The 20,549-nt window shown below is 45.3% G+C and overlaps 1 protein-coding gene and 1 long non-coding RNA gene across 5 annotated transcripts in view; one reads left to right on the plus strand and one right to left on the minus strand.

Moving 5' to 3' along the window:
* The window catches only part of SEPTIN8 (septin 8), a 56,980-nt gene extending 53,778 nt beyond the window's left edge, over positions 1 to 3,202 (minus strand). For 2 of the 4 annotated variants that reach the window (XM_081179853.1, XM_081179855.1), the window contains exon 1: positions 2,884 to 3,201. In XM_081179853.1, the coding sequence (XP_081035979.1) occupies positions 2,884 to 2,913 (30 nt within the window). In that variant the 5' untranslated portion in view covers positions 2,914 to 3,201. Of the gene's footprint in view, positions 1 to 2,883 lie in introns of all 4 variants that reach the window. The other 2 variants (XM_081179852.1, XM_081179854.1) reach the window with 2 other exon arrangements.
* A 12,073-nt stretch (positions 3,203 to 15,275) lies between these two features.
* Positions 15,276 to 20,549, plus strand: part of LOC308579191 — a 33,022-nt gene continuing 27,748 nt past the window's right edge. The window contains exon 1 of the long non-coding RNA XR_014004354.1: positions 15,276 to 15,662. This is a non-coding gene — a long non-coding RNA (uncharacterized lncRNA). The remainder of the gene's footprint in view (positions 15,663 to 20,549) is intronic.

Raw genomic sequence — 20,549 nt, forward strand, 5'->3', positions numbered from 1 at the left:
AATGCTTGTGTGAATTAGCACAAGCTAAAAGCCAGGAAGGACACAATATAATTGTTCAAATGAGCAGTTAGAAACCCATAGATGCAGTGGCGTAGCGTGGGTTGCCAGCACCCGGGGCAAGGCAAGTAATTTGCGCCCCCTAGCCCGTGGATTTGCGCCCCCTAACCCGTGGATTTGTGCCCCCTAACCCTAACCCCCAGATGTTGCGCCCGGTGCGGCCAGCCCCCCTGCACCCCCCACGCTACGCCACTGCATAGATGCAAGGCAGTATCAGATCGTTTTAACTAACCTGTGCCTTTCATAGAGTGCAATGAGATTATACAATGTATACAGTTATATGTACACAATGTATATATAACAGCAGCTGTACATTTTGTAATTGTTTCATTTCTTCTTAACAGGAGGTTCCTGCAGACCCAACATAAATATACAAAACACTTCCCAAACTTTCCATCTGACATTTCCAACACACTACAAGGCACAGTCTTAGTTTGTGCCTCATAAATGTGCATTTAAATGATGTTGCCATTCAGAGACACCCACAGTGTTGGCTTAGAAAGCCATTCCTTGGCTTCTGTCTTGTTTAGATGCCAACATTTACACAATTAAGGATTTGCAATGGCCAGAGACATCTGGCAACTCAAACAAAACATTGGCTGTGTTCTAGACAGGATAATGGCACACACAGAGGTTTGACAATCAGCCTTCAAAAAAGAAATTATTCTGAAAGAAAAAAATTGTTGTTTGTTTTAGTAAGCATACTAAGGCATACATAAAACTAGTATGTCCCATGGTTTTATGGGGAAAGAGATCTCTCATTCTTTCACAGAGCTAGATAAAAAGTGTCTGAAAGAGACAGCACAGATTGGTTAAATGCATAATGGGCATGAAATTTCATTCATGCATGTTGCGCGAATGCATATCACAGACTTGAGGAATTCAAGGCTGATAGAGGTTTGGACTATTAGCTGAACTGTGTTTGCATACCCTCACGTCCAAGATAATGTGATATATATATATATGTGCAGTGTCAACATCACGTATGGGGCTTCCAACAGACAGTTCACATTTCTATAATCAGCTTATGTCAATAGGAAGATACTATTTAGCCTCAGTAGAAATGGTAGGTTCAGGCCCATAATTACAGCTGCTCATCATTACTGGAGTAAAAGCAGGGTTCGAAATTAGCAGGGAGCCAGGTGCATTTCACGCATAAAGATTCTCCATTTGCAAGCAGCTCAAAAAGTCTGGGTGCCATTTTTTTGCACCTGGCTGACACTCAAGGATTACTGAAATGTATGTGCTTTGAAGCCTCAAAGAATATGTTAAGGACAGACAATATGTTAAGAGTACAGTAGAGTGTTTTGAAAACTGAAATATATACCAGTATTTTTATTGTAAGCACCAAATTAAACGTGTATTAACAATTTATGTTAGAAATGTGATATTAACAATATGTCACTTATGTGAATTGCGTATTAGTTCATGCTTATACAATAATAAATAAAAAGTGTTGCTGAACGGCAACTAGACATTCTGTTTTGGCGTCCACAACCCAGGAGCCATTTGGCTCCTAGCTTTTCTCTCCCAGTTTCTAACACAGAGTAAAAGCCACTAGCAAACAGAAAAAGCTCACTTTTGCTTCTCTCTGTTATGCACTTCAAGTTTCGAGTTGCGTAAGTAATCGCAGCAATATATTGGCAGCCAACTATGTGGGTAATACTTCTGCTGAGCATCTGACTTCCCCGCCCAGGAATTATTAAATCGAGGACAGGGAACCTGTGGTCCTCCTGACTCCAACTCCCATGAGCCCTGATCATGAGCCACGATAGCAGGGTTTTTTGTTTTTTTAAAAAGCATATCTGGAGGGCCAAAGGTTTCCCACTCGATTAAGATTAAATGCACCGAGAAGAATCCCCTTTGGGCGACAGCTGGTTCAGAATGAAAGAGGCTCATCTCTTTGAGATCCTGCACACAACATCCACAAGAAACAGCCCCTGTTTTCAGTGCGACTTGCTCAGAGGTGAGCAGAGGGAGTCGAGTCCATGCAGACATGCACAGGACCCAGCTGCAAGGACCCTTTTTTGAATTGCAGCTGCTGTTTCCATTCCTGAAGGCCAGCTGCCCATCTCCTGCCGCAGAGACTAAACAAATACTGCAGGGCAGGGCAAAAAGTCCATCGGAATGGGAAGATCCCCGATGCCTCGGAAGGAGAAAGTCGGCTGGTGGGTCTTATCCGACTACCTACGACAGTCCACTCCTTGGGTGCAGGCCACATGTATTAAAACGCTGCGGCAGCCTTGGCACCTGGTACAGCTGTACAAAACCCATAGAGGATTCCTCCCCCCCCCCCAGGCTGCAACCCTACCCAGAAATAAGCCCCACTGAATTTGGCGGGGCTTACCCCCAGGTAAGAGGGGTGGGAAACGCAGCCTTAGCCCCCACGCTCCCACAGAGTCGCGCCGAGGACTACAGGTCCCCACCATTCCAGTCCCTCCATCGCCATCTATCCTGGCAGAAAGGCACAAGCCCCCTCCCCACCCTGCCAAACGCGTGTTTCGTGGCGGAGCTGGCAATCCGGTGAGTAAGTGACAACACGCCTGCCTGCTGGAGAGTGCGCCGAGACGCGCAGCCTCTTCTGCAGAAGGCGGCGACTCCCTTCCCCGGGAGATCCCTGATGCCCCAGGCTCAGCCCAATTCAGACGGGCAGCCCCCGCGCGGCCCGGAGTCCCGTCCCTAAACTCCCCCACGGCGAGCCCTTTCCCACGGCGCAGCCCCCGCCAGCCCGGGTCTCTAAGCTCTTGGAGGGAGCGGCGTGCGCGCGGCGCCCCTGCCCTCCTGGCTAGAGACGAGGCTGCTGCTGCTGCGGCTGCTGCTACTCACAGAGAAGCGCTCCAGCTCCGTCGCAGCCATGGCAGGGAGATCCGGGGGCCGAAGGGCGAAGGGGTTCCTGCTCCTGGGGCTCTAGCAAGCCGTCTTGCCGGGAACCTGCTCCTCTCCTCCTGCTCCTCCTCCCTGGGCTGAGGCAACTGAATGAATCCAATATGGCCACTTCCTGGAAACTCCCCCTTCTCCGGCTGGGGAGGACGCGGGACGCCGCCCTCGCCCGGGGCGCCGTGGGGCGGCGAGGAGCTGGCGGAACCGGGGAGCCCGCTCGTCCCACGGAGCCTCGACGCCCAGCCCGTCCGGCAGGAGAACGCCCCGCGAATGGGAAGGGGGAAGGCGGCGGCGCCGAACCGCAGCTGCCCGGCGTGCGCGGTCCGGAGAAGGATGCTGGGAGTTGTAGTCCGGGGCTTGATTGGGTCGCTGCGGTTTTCGGGCGGGTAGAGCTTTCCTTCCAAGCGATTCCCAGGTATCAGCACAGAGATCACTGCCGCCTAACCTACCTCACAGGACTGTTGTGGGGGTAGCAGGGGGAGAGCGGGAAGCATGAGACCCCCCCGGTACAGGGTGGTATATATATTCAATAAACAATAATAATAATAATAATAATGTACGCCGCCTTGAGCTCCTTGGAAGAAAAGGTGAGCTACAGAGGCAATAAAGAAAGAGACGCATAAAACGTAAGCACCTTGATATTGTGCTCCTTTCTCTACCTTGCTGGGAGGGGAAGAGTGGCTTGTCTATAACACCATCCACTCCAACCAGATGTCCTTTAGATCTTGTTAGATCACAGCTCCCAGTATCACTCAGCATTGGCCATGTTGGCTGAGACTGGTGGGAAGTGGAGGACCAAATCGTCCTGGAGGGTCACTTGGAGCGCAAAACATATGATGTTTCCTGGGAAGAAAGCAGCACTGGATTTATCACTCTGCAGGTGGTTCCCCTGCACCAGGTGCTGAGCTGAGGGGGCGCAAAATGGAGAAGATCCATTTGGGGGGTGCCAGATTTTGGGCTCTCTCGGGGCACCATATTATCAAAGATTACCAAAGTCCGCCCCTGAAGGAAGCCCCAATGAATTAAAGGGGGCTCATTTGGAATAAGAGGGCAGCCTTTGAGAGCGACTGGAAGTTTTCAATCAAGGGTGTTCCCATTTGTTGACTTATTTGCAACAGTCGCACAACTCCACTTATTGTTAGCCACTATGTTGCACCAAGTATTCAAAAGTTCTGTGGGCTCATAGGAACGCCAATCCTACTACAGTTGTACCTCAGCTTAAGAACTTAATTCGTTCTGGAGGTCCATTCTTAACCTGAAACTGTTCTTAACCTGAAGCACCACTTTAGCTAATGGGGCCTCCTGCTGCCGCCACGCTGCTGCTGCGCGATTTCTGTTCTCATCCTGAAGCAAAGTTCTTAAGGCAGTGGCGTAGCGTGGGGGGTGCAGGGGGGGCGGCCGCACCGGGCGCAACTTCTGGGGGTTAGGGGGCGCAAATCCATGGGTTAGGGGTGCAAATTACTTGCCTTGCCCCGGGTGCTGACAACCCACGCTACGCCACCGACCCAAGGTACTATTTCTGGGTTAGCAGAATCTGTAACCTGAAGCGTCTGTAACCCAAGGTACCACTGTATTCTGATCACAATATGTTTGTGCTGAACAATATATCTGTTATAAGTCCCACGGGTGTTGGGGTGGGGAAGCACTTCATGAAGACTGCATGGGAGGCCTGTTTCCATCTGGGTCTCAAATGGCCTTGTTTCTGGAGCCAGCCCAAGTGGTAACTTGGGGGAAAGCAAAAACATTTAATCAAGCAATGGATATTATGATCAGCATCTTATTTGCAGCTGCTTGGGGTGCCTCAAATATAAACATTTAAATGTTGTTTTTATGTCATTCCACACTTTAAAAAATAATGAAGTGGTGTACAACGCAATGGAAAAATTTAAAATAAAACCAATACCTTTCCAGTACAACCATAAAACTAGCAAATCCTAAGCAAGCAGATTAAGAGCAAGCTGGTATTAATATCCTAACAAAGCAGGCCTGGCCTGGCCTAATCCTTTGTCCAGTTGAGAGATGAGAGCCATACACTGTGAGCTTGTTCGCATCTTCCCCTTTGAAGATGAGATTAGATACCATTTTGTCAAATACAAAATCCACTTTGAATGTAAGAGAGTTATTTATACGTTTCATCAATCTTCTCACATGAAGATGTCTCAAAGCACTTACAAATCCATGAAAACCAAAACACCTTGATATTCAAAACCAAAATGCATCAAATAAAAATACAATAAAACAAAACCCCTAAAAGTGCTCATCCACTAGTAATGGATGAATCCTACCAAACCTCTCCTCTCCTCCAGACTTGAAGATGAACTCCCAAAACCAGGCCAGATATCACAGAGTATGTAACCAATTACCATGTTCAAGCATGTTCAGGCCCGAGTCCCTGTCAGAGAGAAAGGCAGGGTATAAATAAATATATACCGGTAATGTAATAACATTCACTTGTTCACATAAATGAAGAGGGTATTTTTCTCTCCAATTAATTTTTGTACCCGCAAAAGCTACATTTCAGTGGCTGTGAACGGTTTTCTTATTATACTACAGGACATTTCACTTTCCTGGGCTTGCTGCAATCCAAACCAGCATGAACAAAGCCACTGCTGCACCTCAGCACCACTGCTCACACCAGCCAGGTTGAAAGGAAGGGTGTGGCGGGGGGGGGGGGGGGGAAACACCCCTTGCTGTGCCAGATCCCAGGGTGGTTCAGTGATGTTGCTGTCACATGATGGGAGGAGGGCTGGCTCAGGAGCCAGCTCTGCTCTCACCATCTCCATCAGTGGTGTAGCGTGGGTTGTCAGCACCCGGGGCAAGGCAAGTAATTTGCGCCCCCTAACCTGTGGATTTGCGCCCCCTAACCCGTGGATTTGCGCCCCCTAATCCTAACCCCCAGATGTTGCACCCAGTGCGGCCAGCCCCCCCCCTGCACCCCCCCACGCTACACCACTGATCTCCATTTCCAGTGGGGATGCTGCCAGCAGTGGCTTCCATTTGAGGATGTACAACTGCAGTGCTCCTCACCAGCAGAGCCAGGCAGGTCTGGCTAAACCCCCTTCAGTATGATGGATTGTGTTTGTGTGTGCAGATGGCTCTGTTAGGCAGGGCAAAAGTTGGCACTGATGTTCCTTCGATACTACTACTACTACTAATAATAATAATTTATTAGTTATACTCTGCCCATCTGGCTGGGTTTCCCCAGCCACTCTGGGCAGCTTCCAACAGAATATTAAAATACAATAATCTATTAAACATTAAAAGCTTCCCTAAACAGGGCTGCCTTCAGTCTGGTAGTTGTTTTTCTCTTTGACATCTGGTGGGAGGGCATTCCACAGGGCAGGTGCCACTACCGAGAAGGCCCTCCTTTCTTACAATAATAGGAAAGAAAGACCTGTTATGCACTATGACTGAGGGTTAGAGGCTATGCAAGATCATGCACTAATCTTTTCTGGATACTTACTGTCCTTATAATTTTCAAGTGAGCAAGACCAGAGATGTGGCACTCATCTCAAAAACCAATTAAGAAAATTCAGGGAATTCAGGGTTTGGAAATCAGATATAATTCAGTTTGGGAGATGGAAGATGTAGACAGGGAGATTCGTTTTTAAAATAAGCCCTGTCTTCACTACTACAAAAGGAAGATCTGTTGAAGAAGTTTCTGTGAGGCTTTTTCTTATGGGACCAGATTAGTCACTTACACAGTGGTTTACATCAAAAGGAGAAGCAGGGACGTCTTTAGCAGATGCGGCACCGGGGTGCAAATATCCGCCCAGCGCCCCCCCAATTACCACAGATAGTGTTGGGGTGGCCTTAGCTGCGCAGTGCCAGCCATCGGGGGGGGTGCAACTCTCCCTCATGCCGCTGCGGGAGAGCAATCCCCACAGAGGCTTGGGAATGAAGTTGTGCCCCTTCCAAGCCTCCTTGGGAGGAGAGTGATCCCTGCAGAGGCTTGGGAGGGAAGCTGCAAGACCGCCAGCCTTATGATTGGTGAGGCGCAGCTGGCAGGCATGCAGAGCAAGGGTAGGCCGCCGGCAAAGCCACACAGTTTCCCCACTTGCTGGGGTGCCCCTGAGAGGCCGGCGCCCTGGCGTGACGCACCACTAAGCCCTATGGGAAAGACGGCTCTGAGGAGAAGCATGAATCACTGCACCATAGAAAGCAGAGCATTCCAAGCATGGCACCCTGTCAAGGAGATCACTTGGTAAAGATGGTTACGACGCAATGTTGATATTGACTGATAAGTGTAGAGAGCATACAAATAATGGAAACGTTTGCTTCTGTGAAGTTAGGTATCTGTAAAGCAAATATGTTTGTGTTGTGAGGTACTTGTTTTCACAAACTATTATTACACAGGCATCTAAACATTTACCATGACAGACTCTCACTCAGTCACTTTGGTGTAGAGTTACACTGAGGCTTTTCTTTGCAAACAGGCAGCTTTAGATACCTGGCCAATGTGCAACAGGTAGGGCTTGCCCCACTGTGTTTTCCAACTCATACAATTGGAAGGAATCCTGAATGCCATCTCGTCCAACCCTCTGCTCCACATGTAAATTGCAGGAGAGGATAAGGACATGAGAAGAACATGAGACAAAAGTCTATCTAGTTAGGGTGGTCATGTATCATTTTTTACGGAGCAATGTCCTGCACCTGAAGAACTGCCAGAGGATAGTCAGCCCTCAGTTTGAAGGCTTGCCTGGTCTAAGCTCAGATTGCAGATTAAAAAAAAAACTCACAAGGAGGGAGAGGAGGACCTTTCAGAGTTGCCCGTCGACGGGTAGCAACCTGGACAATGTTCAGGTCATCTAGTCACAGTCCAGGAGCGAAATGAGGCTTTATTTCACCCACGTCAAAGACCCAGTTTGGCACAAACACCCCATGTGCATTTGTGTACAATTGGGGTAAAAAACATGGCTAGCCTCCCCCCCCCCCCCCCGCTCTGTAGCTACGGCTCTCCACAGGCTTCCCAACTATAGTAAGATGCATTGCATTTCTATCAACATTGTTGTCGTTGTTTCTAAATGTGCATTCCCTACATACAAATTAACCCCTTTATGCAGACCTGCATCATACTTTTTCCTCTCTTTTGGTGATGCTTTGGCAAGGTTCAGTTCAGCACTCTTTCCCAACAGGAGCCCTCGCTCGCTCGTGTTCCCCAGCAGCTGGTATTCAGAGAGGCCTCTTATGCTGGAGACAGTGCACAGCCATCATGACTAGTAACCATGGATGGACTTATCCGCCATGAATTTGTCTAATCCTCTTTTAAATGAAGCAGCTACAGCATCTGTGGCAGATGGCCATGCAGCCTCTCCTTGAATACCTCCAGCCAAGGAAAGCTCCCCACCTTTTGGGGAAGCCGCCTGTCCCGCTGCTGAACAGCTTGTTCTGTGAGGATGTTTCTCTTAACGTTTAGCTGAAATCTACTCCCCTGAAATTTCCAGCTGTTCCCCCCCCCCTAGCCCTAGAGGACAAATTCTGTTCCATCTTCTGAGTGTCATCCTTTTAGATCAGGAGTCACCAACCTTTTTGAAACATTTTGTGGTCACATTTCAAATTTTGAGATAGTGCTGGGCGTGCCAGCCACAAAATGGCTGCCACAGGGAGTATGGCATAACATAAAATAGAGCAACAGCCACCTGCAACAATTTTATGTTTATCATGCCAGCATTACACACACAGAAACACACACACGCACGTGGCCACATCACACTCACTCCTGCACATTTTGTCGCATAATGTTCTTTCTAGAAGGGCTAGAGAGGTTCTTATTTTTTTAAGTAGAAAACTCAGAGGCCAGGGCATCTGTCTGGGGGCACGAAAGAAAGCCTTCAAAGGTGCTATGGTGCCCGTGGGCACCATGCTGACAACCCCTGTTTTAGATATTTGAAGACTGATGTCCCTTAATCATATCCAAGATGGCTTCCAAATCCTGAACTATCCTGGCCAACCTTTTTTTTCTCATAGCCACACAGTTGGAGCCAATTGGGTCAGATAGTTAAGGGATATGTCTCTTGAATTCTAAGGCAAAACAAAAAATCCTCGTGGTGAACACAAAAATGCACACACACACACACACAGAGAGAGAGAGAGAGAGAGAGAGAGAGTGAGTCTCTCACTATGCTTAGCTTAAACTGCATCACTCAGAAATGGTAAGTGACAGAACCAGGCACCTCTACCATAACCTGAAGACTCAGGAAAGTGAGGAGTTTATGTTTTCAATGATCTCTTCCCATTCTGCTATGGAACAGTTGCTTGGCGCTGGGTGAGTTGTGGGATCCCAGAGGGCAGAATAACTTTGGAAGGGGGTTGTGGAAGTTCAAAACATCTGAGAAACACTGCAGCGCACATCACGGGATCTGTCCATGAGTGGCTATAAAGCTGCCCTCAGAGAAGGAGAGCGAGTCCTTGGCAGGCAAACAATGTGTGACTGTCCAGAGAAGATTCGTCCCTGTTCATCTCTCCATGAGTATCACCAAGAGCCTTTCATGGCTTATAATACAAACAGTTTCGGAGGCTTCTGAAGTGGAGATAACATTTGCATTGGATTTCACCCATTTGCATCTTCTCTCCAAAGTCTTAATATTGGCTCAGTCGGCACACATTAATTCTGTGTTTTGCTTTTTAATGGGTCTGAGACTGCATAGTAACATTTGACTTAAATGTCTGTGAGTAGCCCAAACCAGAGACATTTTCTCTCTTTTTAACCCAAGGCAGCCATTAAGGCTGCAATCTCCAATGGGTGCCTGCTTGGTCCATATTTGTATGCGCAGGTAGAAACACATTAATCCTTTCTTTTGCTTCCTGCTGGCTTCCCACTGTTAAATCCCTACCTCAGATTTAGGCACAACCAGTAACAATACCCGCCCCCCCTCCCATTTAAAAGGCCATAGATAGTTTAATTAGTCAAAGGCCTGGGAAAAGAATGTTTTGGACTGGTGCCTACAGATATGTAACAAATACAGAGGTAAGCTTCCCTGGGGAGATCATTCCACAAACAGGGAGCCACCACAGAAAAGGCCCGTTCTCGTGTTGCCACCTTCCGGACCTCTCAAGGACTCACACAAAGAATTTGCAGAAACAAAGAAAGAATATTGACTCGATGGTAGGATTTAAATAAACATTCACAATTTTATGGATAGGGAACAAATATTATAACAAAGTGAAAATATGATATATTGTAAAAAAAACAGCAAAATACAACGGAGAGGATAACAAATCAGAAATGGAAGTTGAGGGAAGTCAAAAGAGAGGCAGGGGGATATGTTATACAAACTGTATGTTATGGATAGAGTATATTTGTGATGAGAAAAAAGAAAATTATAAAAATTATATTAAAAAAGGACTCTCACAAAGAAGGGCCTCAGATGATGACTGCAGGGTCCAGGTCAGTTCATATGGGGAAAGGCAGTCCTTGAGGTCTTGCAGCACTTTGAATTGGGCCTGGAAATTAATTGGTAGCCAGTTGGACTAGGATTGGTGTGAAATGCTCAAACCATCTTGCCCCCAGTGAGCAACCTGGCTGCTAAATTCTGCACCAGCTAAAGTTTCTGAAACATCTTCAAAGGCAGCCCCACATATAACCAATAATCTAACCCAGTAGTTACCAGAGCATTCCTATCTGGATTGAGCTTCAGTTTGTTGGCTCTTATCCAGTCCATTACCGAGGCAAGACAACAGTCTAGCCCACCCACTGCCTCACCTGCAGATGTAAAGGAGAAGTAGAGCTATGTGTCATCAGCATATTGCTGACAGTGTGTACTCCAAAATGTTGCATGACCCCACTCATGCAGTTAAACAGCATGGGGGATAAAACAAAACTCTGAGGAACCCCACAGTGAAGAGTCAAAGAGCACTTACCAAGCATCAGCCTCTGGAAATGACTGTCCAAGTAGGACCAGAACCACCGCAAAGTGGTGCTGCCCTCTCCTAATTCTGACAGCCACTCCAGGATACCATGATCAATGGTATTGAAAGCCACTGAGGGGTTGAGGAGACAGGGACACATTTCCCCTGTGTCCCTCCCAAAAGAGGTCACCATACCAGAGTGACCAAAGCAGTTTCTGTGTCAAAAACAGGCCTAAACCCCAATTAAAATGAATCTAAAACATCTGTTTCCTCCAAGAGCACCTTGATTTGGACCATGGCTCAAGAATCTTGCCCAAGAAGGGGAGGCTGGCACCTGGCCAGTAATGACTGAGATTTTCCAAATCCAGGGAGGGTTTCTTGAGGAGTGGTTTTACCACTGCCTCCTTCAAGCAGAATGAACTCTGGTGAACCACAGCAACTCCCCCTGCCCTGCCCTCTAGCCTCGCTTGATGCTGCATGGAGTACCCAGTAGGGCAGACCTGAGTATCTCCCCCACCCAGGTCTTGGTGATGACCTGACATTTATAGTAGTAGCATCACCACCATGCTATGGGGCCTTGTGGAAGAACAACCAACCATACCATAGGACTGCAGGGAGTTGGAGGCAGGCATCAGATACAACCACCTGTTGCTCCATCTCTGCTTCTCCCCTTGATCACTTCGGTGCTAGATAACTGCCATTATCCCAGCTCATGTAAAAACAGGTGTGGGGAGGAACAACTTGGGATTTAAGATAGCTAGTTTGAACCATTTCTTACTGCCACCACTGCATTCAGAACTCAACCAAGACACAGATGCAAGCCCGAAACATTTTCCCCTGGGTTGTATTTGAATTAAGATAGCAGAAGCTGCCACCAGCTTCCAAGATTGCAGCAGCACTTCCACAAGCTCCTTTGATCACAGCAGTGCCTGTTATCTGTTGCTAGCTGTATCTGTGTGCAGGTCTGTTCATGTTGCCATTTCCCCACATGATCCTGTATCCAGGAACAGTCAGGGTGACCCGTGAAGTGTAGTAAAAAGCTGCTTATTTCTCCCACTTATGTCCTGAAAGGTAACCTATATTCCAAGCAACTTACATAAAGAACTCCAGCACATTCTGACTCAGCTATGCGGGCATGTTCAACGTAAGGCAAATTTCTCTGTATACATTTAAGGTCTGCTGTTTACAATTTGCATACCAGGCAGCCCTTCCACAGATGTTTGTGTTTTCTATTCTTTGTCCAGCAAATTTAAACAATCTTAAATATGAGCTGGGCTTTGCACAGGGAAGCAGTTTACCATGCAGTATTGCCACCCTGGTCCAGCTGCAATGAAGCTTGGGAAGCAGAGTTGATTCCACTCTTGTCCCATAATACCAGGTTCACCCTCTTACTTCTAGGCTTTCAAGCACAGACTTTTAACTGATTATTACTTGGCTTCTGGCTAAGTTGAAAAATCTCACATCAGTTACAAGAATTGTGGGATGGGTTTTAAAGGGTAGTAGAGAATGTATTAATTGCAATTTATCGCTTCAGGCTCCTGTATGTGTGGGTTGAACAGAGTTTTAAAAATCCCATCCTTGACAGCAAAATTAAAAGCATAGGAACTAGGCTGCAAAGCCTCCATTTGAGCAAGTCTAGCTACAAAGTAAGCTGCTTTCCCCAGTGCTGGATTTATATATAAGCTAAACATGCTATAGCTTAGGGCCCCACTCTCTTGGCCCCCCTCAAAAAAATTTCACTATTAATATACTTTTTCTTAATTGTATTTCAGTTCAACAATTACTTTGATAAAATACATATTTTGTTATGTGCAAATGGCTTTAGATACCTATTAGGTCTATAAATACAGCACAGGAGTCAGTAAAATTTTAAAGCCGTGGGCCGGTCCACTGTCCCTCAGACTTTGTGGCAGGCCAGAGAAGTGGCATCAGAAGGGGGGGGGCTGGAAAAAGAGGCGAGGGGGGGCAAGTAGTCCTCCTCCCCACTCCAGCCGTTTGTCATTGCTTTTCTCCCAAGAAGCAGGCGTCTTTTAATTTCGCAGCTGCTGTCACCATCTGCAGTGATCATGGAGCCCAAGAAAGTAAAATCTCTTACTGCCTCCATTTCTTCCCCTTCTATTTGCCAAGAGGTGATGGGACCAGTGGGACCATGATCTTAGTTTTTTTGATGTTGAGTTTCAGACCACGTTTTGCTCTCTCCTCTTTCACCCTCATTAAGAGGTTATTTAATTCCTCTTCACTTTCTGCCATCAAAGTTGTATCATCTGCATATCTGAGGTTGTTAACAAATAAACTACTGCCCCCCCAAAAAAAAACGGGGGGGGGGGAGAGGAAGATTGCTGAAGAATTGATGCTTTTGAATTATGGTGCTGGAGGAGACTCTTGAGAGTCCCATGGACTGCAAGAAGATCAAACTGATCCATTCTTAAGGAAATCAGCCCTGAGTGCTCACTGGAAGGACAGATCATGAAGCTGAGGCTCCAATACTTTGCCCACCTCATGAGAAGAGAAGACTCCCTGGAAAAGACCCTGATGCTGGGAAAGACGGAGGGCACAAGGAGAAGGGGACGACAGAGGATGAGATGGTTGGACAGTGTTCTCGAAGCTACCAGCATGAGTTTGACCAAACTGCGGGAGGCAGTGGAAGACAGGAGTGCCTGGTGTGCTCTGGTCCATGGGGTCATGAAGAGTCGGACACGACTAAACGACTAAACAACAACAACTGCCCAACAAACCTAGACCTAGATCATGTCTAACTTCAAGTGTAACTCCCCTTTTAAAAAAATTGAGCAAAAAGATTATTCTACAACACTAAGATTTTTTTTTAATTGGTTCTTGATTTGTATCCAGCTCTTTGCTCAGAGAATGCCTTTTATCTGTGGATGCCCCCCGTCTCCCCACAATCTCTTGATTGTTTATCCATTGAAATGTTACTGCGTCTTTCACCCTAAGAATGGAGAAGCTGTTTTGCCTGCACATAGCACACCCTTTGTTTCAAAGGAAAATATGAATGAGGAAATTCGATAGCACTGGCTTTCATGGTTCTGTTTGTTGTACAATGCAAGATTGCATTCCAGGAGCAGATTCACTTGGTCAGAACAGTTTAAAAATATCACCATTTCTCACAATGGAGGGTTAGCTCACTACCGTTCAGCTATGAAGCATGACTTTCTCTTCACATTGTTCATTCTCCTATTTTTCCGGCTCATTCAGCATTGCTGCTCTTTCTCTCCACCTGTATTGCAACATGATGCCACACCTTATTTACAACAGTGAAGTCTGGCTGTCACTTAAATTGCTTTTAACCATAAGTTTGGTTGGGAAGGAACATCTGGGTGGAAATCTGTTTGCGTTAGGAGTTAAATCACTCAGCAGAAGTTGAATTTCATGCTGAATCCTGGTTGGAGAAGCACAGTTTACCCTGCATATAACCACACTGAGATTCTGAGTTTAGAAGAAATAAGAAAGCTATGTTTATTATGGGAATACACGTCTGACTGGAAAGGTCCTAGTTCTATTTAACTAAGGTGGAGATGCCTTGAGCCATGTTTGCTCTTGCATCTCAACAGGAAAGACACAAAAGATATGTCCTCTCCCAAGATGAGAACGAAGAAGGAAGGAGGAAATGAAGTCAGCAACCCTAAGAGTATCAGTCTAGTACCTGAGGGCAGGTCAGCACAAGTTTGGTCAGAAAGGGCATTCTAGGAAACTTGTCCCTGTAGTCTACTTAACTGAGCTTAAAAATGTGTAGTTGAAACACAAGCACATTCCACCCTTAATTCTCCCTGCCTTCATTTCTCTCCCCCAATATATGAATTTTAGATTGTTAGCACCTCAGGACAAGAGTCTTGTCCTTTCAGACTTTTTAAATTGCTGTGTGTGGTGCAGCAATAATAATTTACCAGTGCCTAAATCAAGATAATTACCATAATATGGAATCCTTGTCTCTATTCTCCCTCTCTCTCTTCTTCTCCAGTGCAAGGCACATATTAGTTTAAGATTGGGACAGTTTGTGCACAACCGAAAAGCAGCAGCCACAACAAACACCCTCTAACCAAATGCAGCTCTGCACTCATAATTCCCCACCCCTAAGGTCATTTGATCCTTAGATGAATACAAAAATTTCTACCTAGTAGATGCTATTCATTGAGCTACTTTCTGCTGTAATGTCCATAGTCAGAGTAATGCTGGCCTTCTGCTTAGACTTTAAAGGAAACACATTGGCACTAACAGGCTCCTGAGAGATGGTACAGACTCAGGAACTTGCTTGTGGGACTCAGTACTGTCTCAACAATATTTGTGTTAATAATAATTGTTTTGGGTAGATTTGAGTCAGCACCCTTGGGCTCACAGAAGGGCTTTTGATCCAGTGAAAGCTAATGAAAGGGGAAAAGTGGGTGATTTTTACCAACTGCTGCTCTGCCACCCCCCCTCCCTCCAGAACAAGGCAGAAGGTGGCATGGGGACTATGGAAGGAAGCATGTTTCAATAAAAACACTCTGCCTTCCTTTTGAGGGCTACAGGCCATAGCTCAGTGTTAGAACATCTGTTTTGCATGCAGAAGGCCCCAGAGTCAATTTGCGGCATCTCCAGATACAGTTGTGAAAGGAGACCTACTGCCAGTCAGTGTAGGCAATGATGAGTGATTTGGGTCACTGGTCCAAGTTCATATAAGGCAGTTTCGCACCTTCCTTTTCTGTTAACATAGATACCTCCGCTGGCCTCAAAGATCTTCCACGCACACCACCAGGACACCACTGGGATTCCATCCAATGGTTTTGTAGGTTTTGTTTGCTGAAGGTGTAAGTTACAAATTGAGTGAAGAAACGAAGAGTTACAGATGCTGAAGGCAAACACAGTGGGTGGTTTTCTAAGAGGTAGGTGCTCTAAATATAATGATGTGTCAAGTTAGGCATGCCTTGACAGTTTTACAAAATTAATTCACCAAGGAACCAGTAAAAACTTATTTAGTTGAGGTCTGGTGATGGGAAACACACATTACCCTAAGAATTCATGATTTAAATTATGTTTTAACATTTGGGTTAGACCAGGGAAGTTTTGTAATGTTTAATGTTTCATTGTTTTTGTGTATTCTGGAAGCCACCCAGAGTGGCTGCGGCAACTCAGTCAGATGAGTGGGGTACTGTTGTTGTTGTTGTTGTTGTTGTTGTTGTTGTTGTTGTTGTTGTTACCAGATTACATTCATCCTGATGATACAAACATCCTTTAAAAATTATATAATATAGTGTTGTTTATAATGTTAAAGGATTTGCTATCAGATTTCTGTGAATAGGGCTACTGGCTGGAATCTTGGACTTGACAAAGAAGTGTTAGTAGCCCAGGATTTTCAGGTGTCTCTCCATAGAAGCCAGGGCTTTTTTTTTCCACCTGGAACTCGCCAGAACTCAGTTCCAGCACTTCTCAGGTGGGTCCCATTGCTGTTCTAAGAGAACGAGGGAGGTGTTCAGACACCTCTTTTTCTAGAAAAGTAGCACTGATGGGAGCTAATTGTTAGAGGATGACTTCTTGATACAAGCCCACTCTTTATTGTTCTAAATCGGAAAACCAGTCAGAGGCAAGGGTTGTGGAGGGACATACCTTTCCATCTCCCATCTAAGGATGATGTAATCCAGTGCTTTTTAAAAAAGAAAAAAATGGGTGCCGGTACTCAACACAAAGTTATTACAGTAAGGGCCACACTTTTAACATTTGCGGGGGCGGGGAAGGTGCTAGTACTTTGTACCTTTGAGTACCCCCCAGGAAAAAAAGGCACCAATGTAATCTAAGTTGTTGTGTGTCTTAGAAAGGTAATAAAAAAGGAAGACTGCAGTTTTCTGAGCACAGAACAAGAGGAAGAGAGCTCTGTAAGCATTTGGGGAATTGCCTCTTCCTAAAGATTTGATGTGTGCCAGTGGTATTTTCGGCTGGAGTGTTTAAACTGCACAGCCACCCATGCACAGTCTGTGCATTTGTAAATAAACCCAGATTTTGCAAAATGCCAGAAGCCTCCAGCGACTTCCTTCCAAAGTAGTAGTAGTTGTTGTTTAGTCGTTTAGTCGTGTCCAACTCTTCGTGACCCCATGGACCAGAGCACAGCAGGCACTCCTGTCTTCTTCCAAAGTAGTAGTAGATGACAAAAGTGGGGTGGAGGTGGTTATTTGACCTCCCTGCAGGTGAAGTGCTTCTGCTTACCAGGAGGGGGAGAAGCGAGGTGGCAGTGACGCTGGTGTGGTCCAAACACACCAGCAGGGCCAATTTGACACTCCACCACTCTCCCTGCCACCTCAGCCTCCACTCTCCTTCATGGTGAGCAGCGATGATTCACTTGCTGAGAGGTCCAGAAAGTGTCTCTGTTCCACCACACCATCTGCTACTGTTCCAGAGGAAACCAAATCTGGGTAAGGTCGTGTACCACTAGGACATCTCACCTGAGCAGCTGGAGACTTATCAAAGGGATTGCGAAATGTACTCCACAGCAAAGGTGACAAGAAAGAAGGGGAAATATTTGGAATTGACAGGAACTGCCAAAGCTGATCCTGGCAACTTCTTAGCTGTAGGAATATTTGGGTTTTTGTTTTTTAAAGCATTTAAAAATGTGGATACTGTTTTTGCTCTTTTGTACTTTGCCACCCTGGGCTCCTTTCGCAGGGGTGGCGGCAGCAGCGAGGTGGAAGTTAAATAAATAATAATTTCACATGTTGTTCTGTTTTATAAGCACTTCCATATAGGAAAGAAGTATGAAACCTGAGCATAGATAGCTAAACATGATAATCAGACATTAATTTTGCTGTGGTTTATTTGCACAAGGAAATTGTGACTGTGGCTTCCCAGTGTTTGTACATATAGAAAAAAAACATTCATTAATTGTCGCAAAAACCAAACCTCAATTACCGCATCTGAAAAAGTATTTTTGAATTGTGCCCACCAGTGCAAATTGTGACTTCTGGTTCCAAGTGCATGCACACGGAGGCACATAATTTTCTTGATTGCAGCTCATAAATGTTTTGCAAGAAAATCAGTCCACATACAAGTGCACTATTCATGAATAATGTTGTTTGCATATATTTTGTACATTTCTATGGCCCTGAATATACTTATAGGTGTCTCTGAACATTTCACTAACATTTCCCAAGTTGCTGGCACCACTAGTGGGACAATAGTAGGAGGTTTAGTTAGATCTTGATAGTTCATCTGAGCTAGGCTTCACCAAATCTTTATTATTATTAATAATAATAATAATAATAATAATAATAATAATAATAATAATAACAACAACTTTCATTTATAACAAATAAATATTTCAAACAGAATCATCTTTACATATCATATTTTTACTTTCCTCCCCCTCTTTCTCTGGTTCCTTTTATTTACTCTATTTTCCTGCATATTCCAATTTAAAACTATTTTATATTTATTTCCATCCATTTTATATATGCTTTCCATACTGGACATTTTACATTAATCCTGCTAATGTCTTAATTTGTTTATGATGAGTTTGTAAATATTCAATAAATGATTTCCATTCCCCCTTAAAGATTTGTTATCTTGATTTCTTATTCTTCCTGTAAGTTTTGCCATTTCTGCATATTACGTTAGTTTCTGTAGCCATTCTTCTTTCAATGGGACATCTTCCTCCTTCCATCTTTGGGCAAATACCATTCTTGCAGCAGTGGTTGCATACATAAATATATTTTTATATTGTTTAGGTAACTCCAATCCCATAATTCCTAAAAGAAAAGCTTCTGGTTCTTGTTTTTTGTTTTGTTTTTTACAAAAGTTAGTTTTACAAAAGTTACCAAATCTTAACCCCCATGATCTGCTTACACAGTTCAGCTCTGAAATGTGGAAACTGTGCCTCTGAGCATGTACAGTCTGCCTTTCACTTAGTAGATATAACCATCCCATTATCTTTCATTTTAGCACTGCTAGATTGACAGAGAAAGTTCTAAATAATCAATCAACTTGCTTTATGGCAACTATTCTCTTTACTTATGTATTCTCAATGCCTTGAATCTCTTCAAAGGCTCACATAAAACGAGGTGTGTGTGCTTCGTTCAGTTTTGCTTGCTTAACCCAGAAAATATGAGAAAACCCAACATGGACAAGGGCTTTAAGAACACAGAAGAAGTAATGAAGTCAAATGATTCCATCAGACAAGAGGGATGGCACTAGATAGCTGTTGCTGCTAGAAAGACTCAGGACAGCCTTCTGCAGGAGATATATCAGCACTGCAGAATCTCTGTAAGGCAAAGAGGTGTTTCCAGGACAAAATTCCCACAAACAAAACAGGTAGCCACGGCAAAGGGCGCGGTATTGTGTCAACAATGTGAAAGGTGGGGCAAGGAAGTTACACAAGAAGCCAACAAACACCAGAGGGTTATAAGCAACAAAAGGATCAGGCTGTATTAAGACAGCAAGACCCAGCATGGCAGAACATTCTGCAGACTGTTTTGGCAGGAGGTTTAGTCACTTGCCCCATTTTTAATGGGACATGGGAACTATTACAGGCCGGGTGTGATAAGTTCTCTAGGCGCTTTGAGGATAAAATCTCTTGCGTGAACACAGATCTTGATGCTCCTGTTAAAGCAGCCTCTGCTCTGGCGAGGTGCCTGGTGTTGTCCTATTGATTCTGTGGGGTCAGTTCCAGTTACAGAGGCCTGAAGATGCGGATGAGGTGCTTGTGACTGTCCATGCCAGCAGCTGCCGCCTCAACTCTTGCCCATCCTGGCTTGTTTGTACAGATTGGGGTGGGAGTGGCTGAAGAAGGTAGCTAACGCATCCTCGCATGAGAGGGTGGTCCCTTGAAGAAGGTGGTGGTATATCTCCTCCTGAAGAAACCCTCCCTGAACCCTGAGGCACTTGACAACTACTGCCTGGTCATTGATACCTCTTTTCTAGACCAGGCGCTCTAGAGGCTTAAAGCTGCAGACATTCCTGGAATGTCACCAGAATATGTGGGGCACAATGTTATCAGGATGCCAATGGCACCCAGGACTACTTATCTATTAAATCTGGGTCAGGAGAGGCTACGCACAATCGGAACCAGTGCCTTGACACAATGGGGGTTAGTGAATATATCATATGACTCTGAGTTGTGTGGATCAAAAGTCACACAAGGTGGTTAGGCTCACTCAAGATTTCTGACTACTGTTAGGTACATAAGAAGCTGATTTATACCACGCTCATCTAGCTCAGTATTGTCTGCTACACTGACCGTGGCTCTTTGAGATCTCAGGCAGGAGCCTTTCCCCAACCTACATGGAGATACCAGCAATTGAAGCTAGCATAAGCAAGAAGAGCCCTGCTGGATCAGGCCAAAGGCACCCTGTTCTTACTGTGGCCAGCTGTAGGGGAAGCTACAGAAAGGCACTTCCCCCATTTGTGTGCCCCAGCAATTGGTATTCAGAGGTATACTCTCTCTGGTACCCGGAGCTTTTGCATGCAAATTATATGCTCTGCCACTGATTCATGACCCTTCCCTGTCAGAAGAGTCTATCCAGAGCTGATTTCATTGTTGTACACAATGAACGTCTACACAGCTAAAAGGTCTGCTGATGTTTTCATGCATACACTTTCATCTTCCCATTTGATTTTGAAAGACATTTAAAAAAACCACAGCACTCTTTGCCTCCCCAGCAGATTTTGCACAAAATCACCCCCTTGGGTAGATCAGGATTTAATTTCATGACCCTGAGAGCAAAACAAAAACAAACACACGGTACTGTTGTATAGTGTAGTATTCCTGCAAAAAGGCCTTTTTGGTC

Source organism: Podarcis bocagei, assembly GCF_964188305.1.
Source record: "Podarcis bocagei genome assembly, chromosome: 2".
Taxonomy (NCBI): domain Eukaryota; kingdom Metazoa; phylum Chordata; class Lepidosauria; order Squamata; family Lacertidae; genus Podarcis; species Podarcis bocagei.